Here is a 15576-nt window from a genome sequence, read left to right on the forward strand (position 1 = left end):
GAGCACATACAACATAACCCTTTGTCATATGGCATTATTTAATGTGAGCGGATGATAATGCTATTCTCATGTTAAGAACTTTCCCTCATCAATAAACATGCATCTAAACAGATTAAACAGTACTTTATATAATTCAATAAGCATCAGCCTAAAACAACAACAACAAAAAACTGTTCAGTCATTCTAAAAGAGCACACTAGTGCATCATCGGGTTTATAGGCTGTTGTACAAACAGCTGTAGAAACTGTAAAAAGAAAACTAGCTACACCCTCCAGGGACTATTTTGCTCCCTACAAGGACAAGCTGCTCTCTGAACTGTTAGTCTGCCAGTAAGCAAAAACCCAATGGCTGGCTGAGTGTGGTCATTATTTAGATGTCTTTTTAATGGCAGTGTGGCTGGTCTCTGTTTCTAACTCTAATTCCTCTCATGATGTTCACTCTCATGGCTTCTTTAAAATCCTATGAGAAGTACTGCAAGAGCTGGGCTTTATGTTTTGTGCTTTTGCAGAGGGATCTCAGGGTTTGTAGTGAATTTAGCTTGTGTGTAATGTCACAGCCATAGAGTTGCTTTAGCAGATTCCGTACCACCACCAGCCACTGTAGCACCAGGACAGAGACACACTGAAAAAGAATAGCCACAGCTGCCTACACATCTTCATTTTACCGTAACACAAGGCAGGAACCATGTAAGTGCAGAGTATCATTGATTTTTCCTTTGTATGATTTGCAGTAGTGTTGTCTGAATAAAGACTCACTGGAATGCTTCTGTCAGTGAGATTGTTATTTGAACTCTCCCACTGCAGAACAGAGAACAGAGGAAGAAAGCATTCTTTGCACAACAACAATTCGTTTTTGTGGTAAAGAGAGACCTCAGCAGGCAGAAACAAGAACTGCAGAAAGGTAGGCGAGGCTCACCACAACAGAAGAAGCCTCAAACTATAGACATATATATACTTACCAGGCGTGCCAAACTGGATGCAGCTCTCCAGAGTGCGTACAAAGCCAGCATCACTCAGCTTAATAATGTGCAGGCTGTTGGCCTTCTCCATGTTTTTTACCCACTTGTTGGCCTGTCCTTGGGGATCGATCATCAGAGGCCACCGTCTGGCATTACTATAAATAACACACACGTACACAAACACACACTCCGAGTGATCAAAAGGGTCTGCCTCGTCAGACTGAAAGATCTGTTAACCATGAGACATCAGAGCAGTTGGGGTGTATTAGGGGACAATAGCTGAGATGTAGAGAGCAGCTCAAGGATGAACAGTCACAGACGGATGGCACCACGGGCCAAACAATCCCAATCCTCTGTTAATCAATCAGTGCAATCATATGCTTAGTGGAAAAAAATAACAGCAGCCAGCAGTGTCAATATATATATAAGCACCCAGAGTAAGGTGAGGCTTAGGTTTTAAAGCAGATTTGCTTGTTTGTTTTCTGTCCCAGTGTGCAGGTGTACAGCACCTTTAAAGAGCTGCTTAAGTGAAAGGCAGAGTTCCTGTTTCTGTTCTATAATTCTGAGACACTGGCTGCTCAGTACAAATATAGATAAGACACCTGCCGAATAGGACTTACGAGATTATGATGCCATTGTCTATGGAGAAGCTGTCAGATGGAAGGCCAGCAATGGTCCATTCACGGATCTTCACTGGATCACCCAGCGAGCTCATAAGAGACATGTTAGACGAGCAGGGAATCCCTCTGCTCTTACAAAGACTCATCCACTCCTTTGTCTGTTGCTGGGGAGGAACACATTACTGGTAGTGACTTTGTTGTGATGTAGTAGTGACTACAATGAAAAAGATATATGTAAACATAGTCCCAATGTGGAGTGTTAGTGTCCTTCTAAGTAACCTAGTTTCAAAGATGACCTTCTAAAAACTAGCCTTGTCTCTGAGCTGTGAATAGGAGTAAAGCACCTTGCAGAGTCAAAGTCCTTAGGAAGTGACATTAGCCTTACAGTTGAAAAAATTCCCCTGTGCTACCTGCTCCACCAGCTGTTTGTACCTGTCTGTAGCTGGAGGTGAAGGCTCCCAGGTAAGCCACGATGCCTGCTGAGATGAGGATGTCACCGGTCAGGTTATCATAGAGCTGTCCGAGATTCAAGGCCATCTCACTCCAGCGCGTTTTCTCTCCACCCAAGCCTCCAATCAGCTGCTCAGCTCGCTCCAGCTTTTTACTGCACAAATCCACCTGAAGGACGTCATCCAGAGAGGAAGCAGAAACAATTTATGTTCACCGGAGCTTGTGACTATTAAATATGTATTTATTGTATACAAGCTATTCAAATTCAGCATTTTCTCCTAATAGACCAAGATATGATTACAAACCTGATTCTCCAAGTCAGCCTTTTTGTTTTTATTAGCATCCAAAGTTTCCTGAAGCTTGGCCAGTTTATCTTGGACTTCTTTTAGGGCAGCCTGCTTTTTCTGCAAGCTTTCCATGGCCACACTAAGCTCACCCTCAGCCTGTGCTAGCTTCTCTTTCTTAGGAGCTACCTCCTTGGCCACTCTGAAGAACACAGGCAATACAAAGGTGAACATTTTAAACCAATGTACACCATAGAAAATCTAGAACAATGAACCCATTTGCATTTTATCAGCAGAAATTAGTAAGGACACCAAAAAATTCTGCAAGTTAAGATTGTGCAGAACAATACTGATATAACCGTAATGATTCCCATCTTGGATCTGTCGTGTTAGATGAATCACTGGGGACATAGCTCATGCATGGTACACACCAGGAAAATGATTTTTCCTTTGATACTTACTAAGCTTCATGTTCATTTAATATTCATTCTCATAACTAAAAACACGGGAGGAGAAGAGCATTACTTACGCGTCATACTTGTCCATCGCACACACCCACTTACACATGCCCTCAGCTGCAGTAGATGCAGTTTTAATCTTCTCTGGTACAAAATCCGAGTAGGTAATGTACTTATTACGGATAATGGTCATAAGATGTGGTGGGATGTTGTCCTTGTCATACTCATGGAGGCTTTGGAGAAACCTTAAGTCTCCCAAAAGCTTTTTAGCTGGGCCCCAATAGTCCTCCACCTTTTTACCGGAGCCTGAGGGATCCGGTATACGCTCAGGCTTGATGCCTTTGAGAATGCAAATTGCCTCCATGACCAGCTTGACAGCTGTGGGTGGGCTTTTCATAGACTTCACCACTGTGATATCCTGTAAAGAGTAGAACCCCTATTCACTGCTCTATTCTAGGATATACAGCTTTTGAGTATGATGACAAGAAAGAGGACCCATCTCTGACTTTACCTGAGTTGTGAGTGTATTCAGCGCAGCGAGGGCTGACTCCAGGATAGGCATTGCTTTAGCCAGGTCAGCATCACATTCATCTTTGATGGCCTTGGCAGCCATGGCTTGTTCATTTGCCACAGACTCGTCCACTTTCACAACCTTTTCTGTCTCTGCCACCTCTACAGATTCATGTTCAATCACCACCATCATCTCCTCTACCTTTTTGCTGGCCACAAGCAGCTGGGGCTGTAGAGCCTCCAGCTCGACCTGCATGGTGGCCACTTGGTCTGCTGCTGACTCCAGCTTTTCAAGACCCACCTCATAGCGACGTTTAAGATTCATCACCTCACTTAGAAAAAGACACACAAAAAATGAATTTAAGTATGTAGCATTAAACATAATCACAAATTACAAAAAATGACATATGGATCTTACGTTCTTTTTGTCTTCAGCAGGGCTTTGAAGGTGGAAATGAGCTCCAGGTACGAGGTTGGAGTGACATAGTTGTGGCGCAGCAGCTCATTTAAAAAGCGGAGTGAGAGCTCAATGGTTGAGGTGTGGAAACTCTTGCACATGTTAATGCAGCCGTCTCGAGTCTCATCTGTCATCTCAACATCCTCCAGGAAGCGGCAGGCCACCGCCTGCAGAGCATCTTCAGGCCAAGTCTAAAAAAAAAAGCCATTGTGTTACCAGCCCTCGAACACTGTTTACTCTTTCCTGGGAAATGTCATGAATTACTAATGAATGCATGCCGAACTACAGTACATGTTGTTGCTGTTGAGTGGTAAACAAGAAGATTAACTGTTTGCCAAACAGCATACCAGATCTCATGCAATACACACATATACTCACCTGGAACCAGTTTATGGTGCAGCAGTTAATGAGGGCAGGAAAACGTCTCAAGCGGTCCCTGAAAGCATCACCAATGGGACTCATGGCCAACACCACGTGCAGCTGTGTGCGACAGCGCTCCAAAAACATGTTGAACAGGGACAGGGGGCTGCCATCGGTTTGTTTGTCACGATCACGCTGCCGGTCCAGTACACGCATTTGCTCACAGATTTGCTGCTTCTCGTCAACTGCAAACAGGTTAGGCACCTAGAAACCAGATTACACCATACACCTGTCAATGTCCATTTGTCTACCCATACATCTAGACTAGCATCCATACTTCTAACATGCTTTGTATGTGTTTATGACATGCTCATCCATTCATGCACACATATTAAGAAATTCTTTGATCAAAACGCCTTTAAGTATGTGAACCCCTTAGCAGTTTGGATGTTTCTGCTGTTTTACCATGATTTTGTCATTTTATCATCACCAGTTTTTATGTATGAAATCTCAGATCTATATTTTATATATTTTGTACCGTGTTTTCACCGGAGTATACGTCACACCAGCCAAAAAATGCTAATGAAGAAGAAAAAACCATAGATAAGTCGCACCAGACTATTAGTTGCCCCAGCGGGCCAGTGTAAATCACTATGTTTGCAACCTTGCCTCTTGAATTCCTCCTAACTTAAATGGTGCGGCTGCAGGACATGGAGCGTGAGACACACACATTTCAACAAGTCCTCACGCTGAGAAATGATTAGCTTCACCGCACAGAAACTCCTATAAACATCCTGTAAATGTGTCAAAGGGAGACTACTGTGTGCTCATATAGCTGTCTGGAATTAGCGACCTGTCGGCCTATCGGCTCAGCTGCAAGCACTCGTTCCATGAACGTGCTCGTCACCTATGCTCGGAATGCAAAGTGTGGACAAGCTGGAGGTGGAAGAGAACCGTCAGAAGAGGGACAGAACAGCTGGCATTATATTTTGTATATGTATATTTTTTCATATATTTTCATACCCAGCCAAAGGATGAAAAAAAGTGCGACTTATAGTCCGGAAAATATGGCACTTGTTTAAGTAGCCTAAGAACTACCCCTTGTATTAGCCATTACTTCAACCAAACGTCTTCTGTAAGCTCTTCTGTAGTCTCTCGCATCTGCTTTTAGGGATTTTTGCACACTCCTCCTTGCAGAACTCACCACAACATTTCAATAGGATTAAGATCTGGACTTTGACTGGGCCAATCCTGAGTATGAATTCTCTTTCTCTCAACCCTTTCCTTTGTAGTTTTGCTGGAATGCTTTGGGTCATTGTCTTGTTACATAATCCATGTTCATCCCAGCTTCAACTGTCTGACTGATGCCAGGAGGTTCTGGTCAAGAATTTGTTGATATACTTGGGAATTTATGGTAACTTGAATAATATGGAGTGTCCAGGTCCAGAAGCAGAAAAGCAGCCCCAGACCTTCACAGTTCCACCACCATGCTTCACCATTGGGAGGAGGATTTTTTTCTTCATTTGCAGTGTTGGCTTTTCTCCAAACATGGCGGTTTTGTTTGTGACCAAATAACTCCTATTTTGGACAGAAGGCCTCTGGCTAAGTTGAAACGGGCAACTTTTTTTTTTTTAGAGCAGAGGCTTCCTTCTAGCAACCCTGCAACAAATGTCATGGGTGTTCAATTTTCGAGTGATCGTAGTCGCATGTACATTGGTCCCAGACACTGCCAGAGAGGTCTGCAACTCTGTAGAGGTGATGTGTGGGATGGCCTTTACCTTTTTAGTGGCTCTGGGTTATAGTTTTAATGGGTGCCCACTTCTTGGCAGTGTTGCTGTCATGGTGAAGGCCCTCCATTTGTAAATTATTTGTCTTACAGTCGATGGATGGAGCTGGAATCTTTTGAGATATAGATATAGGTCTTATATCCCTCCCTAGACTGATAGGCTATCACTACCCTCTTCTTCATGTCCTCGGTTATCCCCTGTCCTCTCGGCATTGTTGATGTGTATGGGACCATGTTGGTTGGTTGGTTTCCGCTCTCTATTGAATAGTACAGGCCAATGATGCCTCATTTCATTGGTCGACTTAAATGATTAATAAAGCACACACATGTGTTTCACCTTAGTCTGTTACCTGCTTGACTTAATCAATGCAGTTAGGGGTTCATACTTTTGCACATACACTAATTCCAGGTTTCATGTAGTTTATGGGTTCCACTAAACAAGTACATGCAACTGATAAAACATGTATCTGAGATTTCAGACATAAAAACTGGTGATGATAAAATGAGAAAATCATCCTCACGGGGTTCACATACTTTCAAGCAGCGGTGTATTTCCTTTCCATCCACTTTACCTCACCGGGTTAGGGTTAGGGTCATGGAAGTCACAAAACATGAGGCTGCGCAGATCGTCCTCAGTGACCTTTCCATCACTGTCCTGGTCCAGATGCTGGAAGAGCTGGTGGAAGATTTCCTTCATGTGATCCTGAAACACTACCTGCAAATGACTTACAAGCCAGGACCGATCGTTGTCATAGACCAGTCGATCATAGTACACTCTCAGGACCTGAGAATTATTAAACATAAAAGTTTTACTTATTTATTTAGCTCTCTATACTGTATGTGTACTGTAAAAACATTACCTCATGGACCCATAATCGTTTAATGACAGATGGCTCAGCCGCAGTCTCCGGCCGGGACAGGCAGACGCCCTGGATCACCCGTGAGACATCACGCAGATTGAACAAGTAATGGGACTTTGTAGGAGTTGGTAGCAGGTTCTTGGTGGCTTCCTCGTACACTGACACTGCTTTTGACAATTTGAGAAGTCAGGGCTGCAAATTGCTTTGGAAAGGAAAACCTGTGAATGAAATGATGGATTTAAGATTAGTTTGTATTACATAATCATACAGTAGGCACCATAATTTGATTTGATTTTGATAAACACTAACATCGAAAACATCTGAAGTAACTCTTAAAATTAGGTGATGTATCTGTGTAATTGTTTAGGTGGATTTAAAACCTGCTTTAGGATATGTGGTCTCTGCCGTAAACAATGTAGCAGTGCAGGGAAAAGAGGATAAAGAATACATCAACCTCCCAAGTATTGAAACACAAATGAATTATATATAGTAACTGGAATGTATTATTTTCTACCTCCACAGCATTGTAGATTCTAAAAAAACAACTGGCAGCACCTGTTGTATTACAGAGTACATTAGTAGACTATATGTAGTAGTTTGGGTATGAACATTCTAAGTAAAACACACAGAGCATGCTAGATTATACACTGTAGTTACCTTATGGTAAAATGCCAATCTATGATCCTGGAGAAGATTGTATACATAGTCTTCTCATCAAAGTCATTAATGGTGATCATGTTGAAGTGCCGCAGGAAGCGAGGTGTGACTGCGTTTCGCCCCCCACCTAGAACACAAGCAGGACAAAATCTAGAGAACAATTCTGAAAGCTGTATTTTACCATGTATGTCCGGTCCAGGTGAAGGTCATTTCATACTGTATTTTAACATTCAGTATTCTTTTGGGCTTGCAGAACACAGCATGATTATTACATAGAAACTAATCTGAAGGGAAATTGGCTTTGCAATGTGGAATAAAGTCTCTGCTCTTTAAAGCATATTTAGGCATCAATTTAAGAAATGGAAATGAACCAAGAGAAAAAGAAACACAATTTAAAAAAATGTTTGCCAGTAATTTTTGTCAAGTGTGTGGGTTTGATCAGACAATACCAGAGACGCACAACACTTAAAACACTGAAAAACTGTCAGCTCAGGCACCAGCAGCAAATACTGTTGCACTGCCGCCAGCCGAGAGCGGCAGCCACCCCTTTCTGTTTCATCTGTCGCTGCCAGCAGCCTCAGTGGACACGGCTGCTTTCATGTTTACACTGGTAGCTGCAGTGGAGGCGGATGTAATAAACACGTTCTATTTGTAAGAACCTCAAGGCACCGAGGAGGTTCACATAATAGTAGGGAGAGGTTGGAGACACTAACTCCAGAGCACTTTAGCAGAAGGTAAGTAACAGGAAGAGAGTACTGTACTCATCCTCCAAAGAGATCAAGAGCTTTGAAACAACATAATTGATGTAACAATAATATTTCCACTAAAGAACCTTGAGGTTTCCACAGCTGCTACTCACCAGGTGGTCCCATAGCACACATGATCTGGATATCCACCAGGTTAATCATGGAGCAGTCCTTCATGTCATACCAGTTCCAGTGATCCAGCCACTGACGCAGCAGCTCCACCGGCGGCTGGGCACCATAAACCTCCATGGCTGGCATGTTCACATCATCCACAAACACAACCTGATAAGATGTAACATTATGTACTGATCAAAACAATGCACCTTTGTACTGTATTTCAACATGTATGCTTCACACACTGTTCAACTGCCAAAACAGAATGACTGCATGCTGTTCAAATATAAAGCATGAAGTGATGAAGGAGCTGTACCATTTTCTTCCCCAGTGGTGGGCCGAACACTCCTTTGCGGCGCTTATCTAGCTTGGACAGGATAATGTTTTGGGTCTGGGCGGCTGTAGTCTGGGCTGAGAAGTTGATAAATAATGGGCTGTATACATCCTTCTGCAGCTGATTCAACAGGAAGTCCTGGGCAAGAGATATTTGATATAAGCACTGTTTACAGTATTCAATCAACATGAACATCTATGCATTTACAATGAAATGGTCACACTGTATGAAAAAACTATTCAGAAATTCATATTCAAAAATACGCAGACAAGCAGGAGGCGGAGAACAAGTAGAGCTCCTCAGTGAGATGATCTCACCCCAGAGTCTCAAGTTCGAGCACATGGTTGAACTAATGAAGCAAAGGGAAGAAGGGGAGGATTAGTCCTTGATATAAAGAGTCAGAGCTCTGCTGAGAGATGCTCTGTATTCGTCTCACACCCGGTGTCTGTTGCTGTGCTTCGTCGGAATGATTTGTGTGGTCAGAGCATTCTCTCTATCCTGGGACATCATAGAGAGGAATGCTCACATGGACAGTGCTTTTTCAACAATTACTTCTGCTGACAAAGACATCTTCATAGTACAAAAAGCCATGTCGGTCCACAAAATCTTATTCCTATTGAAATAAAGTACATATAAGCTAATTAATTGTACCTCTGAATGCTGTATCAACATTCAGGGTTAGAAAGCTAGTGAAGCTGACTGTGTGATAGAGAGACACATGTAACAGATGCCCTAGGGGCATTTGGTGTTAAATACTAGACATTAGTATACATTAATAAGAAAGTCTGATGCTGGGGGAACCTGCTGAAGGTGAGGGATTCCAGGCCCATTTCTGGAAGATGATTTTCAGGGTGAATCTGAATCTGGTTATGGCAGGCCAGGCTGCCAAGTTTTATAACACAGCTATACTTCTAGCATAATTACGTATCTGACAGTTCCTGGGAAAGACTTTCTTAACATCAACATATCAAAACAAAACATTGGTGACTCACTGTAATGTAGACACTCTTGCCAGTGCCAGTGGGGCCAATGACAACAGTAGGCTTCTGGTGTTCTCAGTGGGACAATGATCTCATTAAACTGCATGTCCTTGGATATGGGGGGAGCAGCCTTTTAGCTTATCTGTCCAAAGCTCCCACCTGCCTGGGCCCTGCCGAAGAAAATGGAAGATATATATTTGTGATGTAAAAGACTGGGATATCAAGTTTTGCTTTGGTCTAAACTTTAGTCAAGGACATTTGATGACATAGAGCATACGCACTTATTTGTCTGTATTGTAGACATTAAGTAGAATATAGGTATGTGCACATTAAATTCTGTGGTACCTTTTACTTTAATAAATATTAAATAAATACTGTACATTGGAATCTTCTTACCCCCAACAATCAATCACTGTGGGAAGAACTACTGCACTTTGTGTCTGTTGTCAGTTATACTACAGTATAACCACATGTAGTTTTTTGTAGTTCATCAAGAAGTAACTCAACTTGTGCTCAGTTGCACAAGCAGCAAAAGCAGAAAAGACTTACCTCTTTAATAAAGCAATACTGGTGGACCGTTCCCTCAGTGGGCAGAGGAATGGTCAGCTGTTTGGGTGGAGCCTCAACAGTGGCCAGAATGTTGTAGAGGGTCACGGTGTCCTGGCTTAAGGGGCCTTCCAGTATCTCTCTTACCAGCATGTCAAACTTGACCGGCCCATGTCATCACAGCTGGCGCCCACTGACCACACCAGGCTGAACACGAAGATGCCCTTTGTAAAAGGAAAGGACAACTTTTATAATATTTCAGAGTAACAACTCTGCTGTATGGTATCTACCTTTAATAAGGTTGATCGACTTTCATGTGATCAAATCATCACATGAATTTAAGGGCATCATTTCATTCTTTTGTCAGAACCTACAGGGCCCATAAAACCCTTAGATCATAACACACCAAACAAATGGAGAGGATAGTTCTTGGAATGTACATTATTAGTCGGCAACAGAATAGGTAACAAGCCACACTGTAGCAAAAGTATATAACAAATCATGTTCACACGCACTTTAGGATTTTCAGCTGGAAATGTCAGGGCACAGAGAGACTTGGAAACAGTGATTTTAATGTACACCAACCATGTAAATGAAGGCGTGTACAGATTATTTCAAGAGACAAAGAATCCACAGAGAAGAGAAAAAAACGCAGCAGGGATACCGTAGGAATTGGAAATAAGGCCAAAATATCAGCCTCATGATAGCTGCTGCTGTTACAAACACTTTGATAATGAGAAACACAGGAGTGAGGGCTGAAAGGCATTGATCAGTGCAGGTTGCCACAGGGGGATAATAGCAGTGCCATAAAAGACAGGATTAAGGCACAAAATCAATTGGAAGCCATGCAGGGGGGCAGCAGCATCAGCTCATCTGCTGAAACCTCTTTTGTTATGTGTGGGCCTTTAAAGGTCGGGTAGGAGATTTCCTTCTGATGCACTTTTTGTTAAATTAGTGTAACTTCTCTTTACAATCCGATAGCAACCGATTAGTTCGGCAGCTTTGCTTTAAAATGAACATCAGCCAATCCTCACCCCTGCACGGAGGATTGGCTGGTTGTCACTCTCTTGCTGCTCTGCGTACATCAGAGAGGTACGTGCATGATGGCTGAAGTCACAGACTGGTTGGGAGGCGTGGCTTCGGGGTGAGCTCGAGAGAAAGGGGCGTGTGTTTACTTTCCAAATCTGGCCGACTCTCACTGAGTTTCAAAATCTCCTACCCTACCTTAAAGGAAGCAGACCTGATGAAAAGTAACCCTAAAGTTGAAAATATAAGTAAATGTGCTTTGTTTAGTTTATTATATCTGTATATCTTGGGGGCGGAGGGATTAAATGACACCACACTTAGTATTACAACTGTCTAATTTCAATCTTTTTTTACGATTCACATTCAATTTAATTTTAGTTTCACAGCTATAACTCACTAAAACTGGTGTCAAGTGTCCTACTACTGTAGGTCTCCTCCACTTATCAGTGTGTGACAGGCAGAATTATCTCACCGTTTGACTTTTAGCTTGAATAGACTGTCTGCTCCAACATTGAAGGGTCAGTTGCTTGCATCAAGTTTTGAAGTTGCATGATAAAATGCGTTCTTTGAGAGGTGATATCATGTCTATTCCCTTTTGTATTTGATGTGAATATCACACAGCTGTTCCTTTAAATTCAAAACTTTGAGCCGACATTTTCTACTCTGTCTGTTAAATCAGGCCTCGTAGGCATCACAGTTACAGAAGTGAGGACAGTGACCAAATTGTTTAACAAGCGATACGCTTAACCCTTTCACAATCTGATCTTGTTAACAGTAATCGTGCACAAACCTCCAACCAGGAGCAGATGTCTTGCTCTTTCATATTCTTCAGCTTGCTTCATGGTGAAACTCATCCATCATGCAGTCCATCAGGTTCATCAGGGACCTTACTAGATTGGTGTCAGAGGTTGGAGACAGTTCCTGAAATCAATCAAAAAGAGACAACTCAGATCAAGGTAAGCTGTATGTGTGTGTAACTGAAGGGTAAAACTAAAACCAGAGAGGTCTAACATTAGATATGAACCCATCAAGATTCAAAATACTTATTTAGGTACATTATTAAATAGCAACCAGCTGTTAGGAAGGTTTAATCAGCTCAGCACCTTGGCGGCTTTTCGTATGAACTCCAGGCATGGTGGCAGTATGCGGTCAAAGAGGGCGATGATGAGGTCTTTGTGAGTGGCATTGACTGTAGTTGGCAGAGTATTGAGCCAGGACAGCATTAGAGGCCGCCAGCCAAGCATATGGGGCTCCATGTAGATCATACTGCAGCGAGACACCTGCAACAAAGCACATATATCACAACTGAGAACATACAACTTGTACCCTGTACGAGCAAAGGAATATTCACATTATTAAAAACTATTGGATGAAGTGCTAGGACCTAGAGGCGGACATGCAGAGTATATTGTAATGATTATCTGATGACAATGCTGCAGCCGTTATTGCAATCCTGTAGTACGATTAGCTTCAAGAAGAAGTACAGGCAAACTATGAGCAGAGATAAGAGAGACACAGAAAGTTGAAACAGAGGAAAAGAATTTAGGAAAGTACAAAATAATATAAATCAATCTTTATAGACAGAAAGAGAAGAGAGATCAACAAGCACTATGCACAAAGGGAGAAGGGTTCAATGTGATCACAACAATTTCAATGCCTCTGCATTCGGCATGATGAAAGCGACAGATGCCAGGCTATAAAGAATCAAAAATAGAAGTGTCTGTATTAAGAAAGTACAGCGAGGGATGTGCAAAGGTGTTCTCCTAAGGCAGCTAGGTACTGCAAGCAAAACGCTTTATCCTGCCTCACAACAAAGAGCCATAGGGAAGGAAAAGACACGAATGGAAAGGTCTTTTGTTTTGGCAACTGACAATTCATTAGACAGCTTAGCCACTTGTGCCAGTTGATTAGGAAGAATACCAACACTGTTAAATAAAAGTGCCTCTCACCGTGGCTGGTGATGCCACCTCCAGGTCCATCGGCTCAAAGATGAGGCTCATTTGGGGTGACATCTGAATGATCTCGCCGCTCATCAGACACAGCTTCTTGCTGTCATCAAGCACCGTGTTCATGTTCTCGATCCACACAGCGTCCACTGGGCCATCAAAGATGAGCCATTTTCTGTCAGGACTCTAAAGAGACAAGAAACATGGCAGCACATAGCTTGAAGCAGCAACTGCAAAACAACTGACAAAAACCCGATTTATTAATACTGATCACACCATGGGAAGCTAAATTCTGAGTGATTATACAGCTGATAGGTTCATAAGAAGTGCTCAAAGGTAAACATGGTCTCCACCTCTGAGAGGATTTCCAGCAGCTCCTCATTTGAGAGGAAGAAGAACCGTGGGAAATAGAGACGTTTCATCTCCAGGTAGTTGTTAAGACCTTTGAGGATCATTTCCAGCAACTCGTTTGACTTTTTTAGCCTTTCCCGCATGTTGTCAATGGCTATTACTGCCAATACCTGCTTGTCCTATACAGACAGAAGAGAACATTGCTTTGAAGCACTGATCACAGAACATCAAAATACAGAGTAGATTTTTTAGTAGATACTTTATGTTCCACACAGTACAATAATCTAAACCTATCTGATTGAGATGACACCTCATCTGTTCACTACTTCAATATCCTCTGAACTGACAGGTAATCATCATGAATATGTTAGCAGGTATGAAATGAAGACAGGTCACATTTATTTGGAGTAACAAAGAAATGAAAAGAACAAACTACACAGTGATTGTGGAGTGAAAAATCTTTTGGATCAAGTCACAATGCCAAAACAATGTAGTGTGTCATCCAATGGTCTTATAAGATCGCTAAAAATCGCACAGTGTAGAGAGGCCATAACAGTCACCTGTGTCTCCAACTTAGACTACTTTTAAAAAATAAGAGCTTCATCTTTTTCAATTCTTAAATTCAGATTGCTGATTCTCCTTCACATCAGCGTTCAGAGCAATGCTTCAGCTGCAGCTATCAAACTTGCATTTTCTTCAGGAAATGCTTTTCTAGTTTCTATTTGATGGTGCAGTCAGGCTGGGCTTCCTGGAGGACACTGCCTGAAATTGATGTGTCTCATTTCAGCCAATTACCCTTTGGAAACTCTTTGACGATGCTGGTGCTACACTCACTGTCTATTCTCGTTCTGTTGTTTTTGCCTTGCTCCCTATCCTTTCCAGCTGATTCACTCTTCTATCTGTCCTTCTTCCTTATTCTGCTTTTTGCATGTACTGTGTCTGCCTGAGACCGTCCTGTATTTCACACTCACCCACTGCTATGTTTATGTGTGTATCAGCCCACCTGGCCATGTTGATGCAGCCGCATGCTTCAGAGCTGTGCACTGAATTTTGAATCTGACCTGCACCATAGGAATGTGCTCCTTGAAATCATCCACCTTAGCCTTTATGGTGGTCACTATGTTCATCACAAGGGGCATGTCACTGAAGCCCTTTTCCAGCTTATATAGAGTGCGCCCATAGTTGCCAACATCAGCTTCTACCTACATGGGTTACCTACCACAACAAAACAATGATTATGAACTTATGAACTTACTCTTAACATTACTGCAATATTATATATATCCTTGTCTTCTTACCCACTCAGGGTACAATTTGGTTTCCACACGAGGCTGACAGACCTCAGCATGAGCTCATAGACATTAAGGAAGGCCTCCTCGTATATTTTGAAGTCAGGTTTAAACTTGACCTCCCTGTCCTCAAGGACCAAATGGAGAACAAAGCCTGGGTGCTCACTTGCATGGACTGAGCGCTAAGATGGTGGAGAGCAAAACAAAACAAAAACAAGTGCAGCACAGGACTTTATGAAATGATCTTTTCAGCTCAGTGTGCATTGCTAAACTGTTATAATATTGAAGCTTACCGGATCTTGGGAAATCAGACATGTGTAGTCCTGCATTGAGTCTATTGCAAGGCTCTGCAGTTGGGAAGTCATAAGAGTTGCTGCACAGTTGAAGAAAGATAGTAGGTTCGCCGGATTGCTTTGGGAAGGCACTAGTTTGTGCCTTGAACCTCGGAAGTAAATGTTTTGTACATCGAGAAGCCAGCTGGAAATAAAACCACATTCAGAGCATATTAGCTAACAGATGTCAGAACACACCCATAAACTGACCATTGCTCTCCTCTTTAACATGAAGCAGAGCTATCTCAGCTCTGTGTTATTGCTGAAAACTGTTAGGGTTTAAGTTCAGTTTGACCGGCAGGCAACAAAAGGCTAAGATACCACCAAATGAACAAATGCAAGGAGTAGAGCTGGACAGGTGGTAAAGAGCTTAACTGAAGAAAGATAGTTTGCAATGTCTGAAAACAGACTTGTTGTATTAGTGTCTCCTGACCTTCTTTCAAAACAAGTCCTTGGTGCTGCTAAGAACTCAATGCGTTGTTTGCCTTTGCAAAGGTTTATTAGACAAAAGG

At 42.4% G+C, this 15576-nt stretch overlaps 1 protein-coding gene across 1 annotated transcript; it reads right to left on the reverse strand.

Annotated features, from left to right (window-relative positions):
• Positions 1-780: 780 nt before the first annotated feature.
• Positions 781-14582, reverse strand: LOC114430294 (dynein heavy chain 7, axonemal-like). Its single transcript, XM_028398600.1, has 19 exons — positions 14505-14582; positions 13096-13278; positions 12250-12426; positions 9587-9640; positions 8577-8732; positions 8260-8428; positions 7401-7527; positions 6859-6961; positions 6744-6812; positions 6461-6667; positions 4116-4361; positions 3699-3928; positions 3282-3612; positions 2842-3188; positions 2334-2514; positions 2011-2196; positions 1579-1742; positions 959-1113; positions 781-797 (listed from the first exon to the last, which is right to left on the reverse strand). The coding sequence occupies exons 1-19, from the start codon at positions 14580-14582 to the stop codon at positions 781-783; spliced, it is 3180 nt and encodes a 1059-aa protein (XP_028254401.1).
• Positions 14583-15576: the final 994 nt, after the last annotated feature.

The sequence above is a fragment of the Parambassis ranga genome, unplaced genomic scaffold (assembly GCF_900634625.1).
Source record: "Parambassis ranga unplaced genomic scaffold, fParRan2.1 scaffold_22_arrow_ctg1, whole genome shotgun sequence".
NCBI classification, from domain to species: Eukaryota; Metazoa; Chordata; class Actinopteri; family Ambassidae; genus Parambassis; species Parambassis ranga.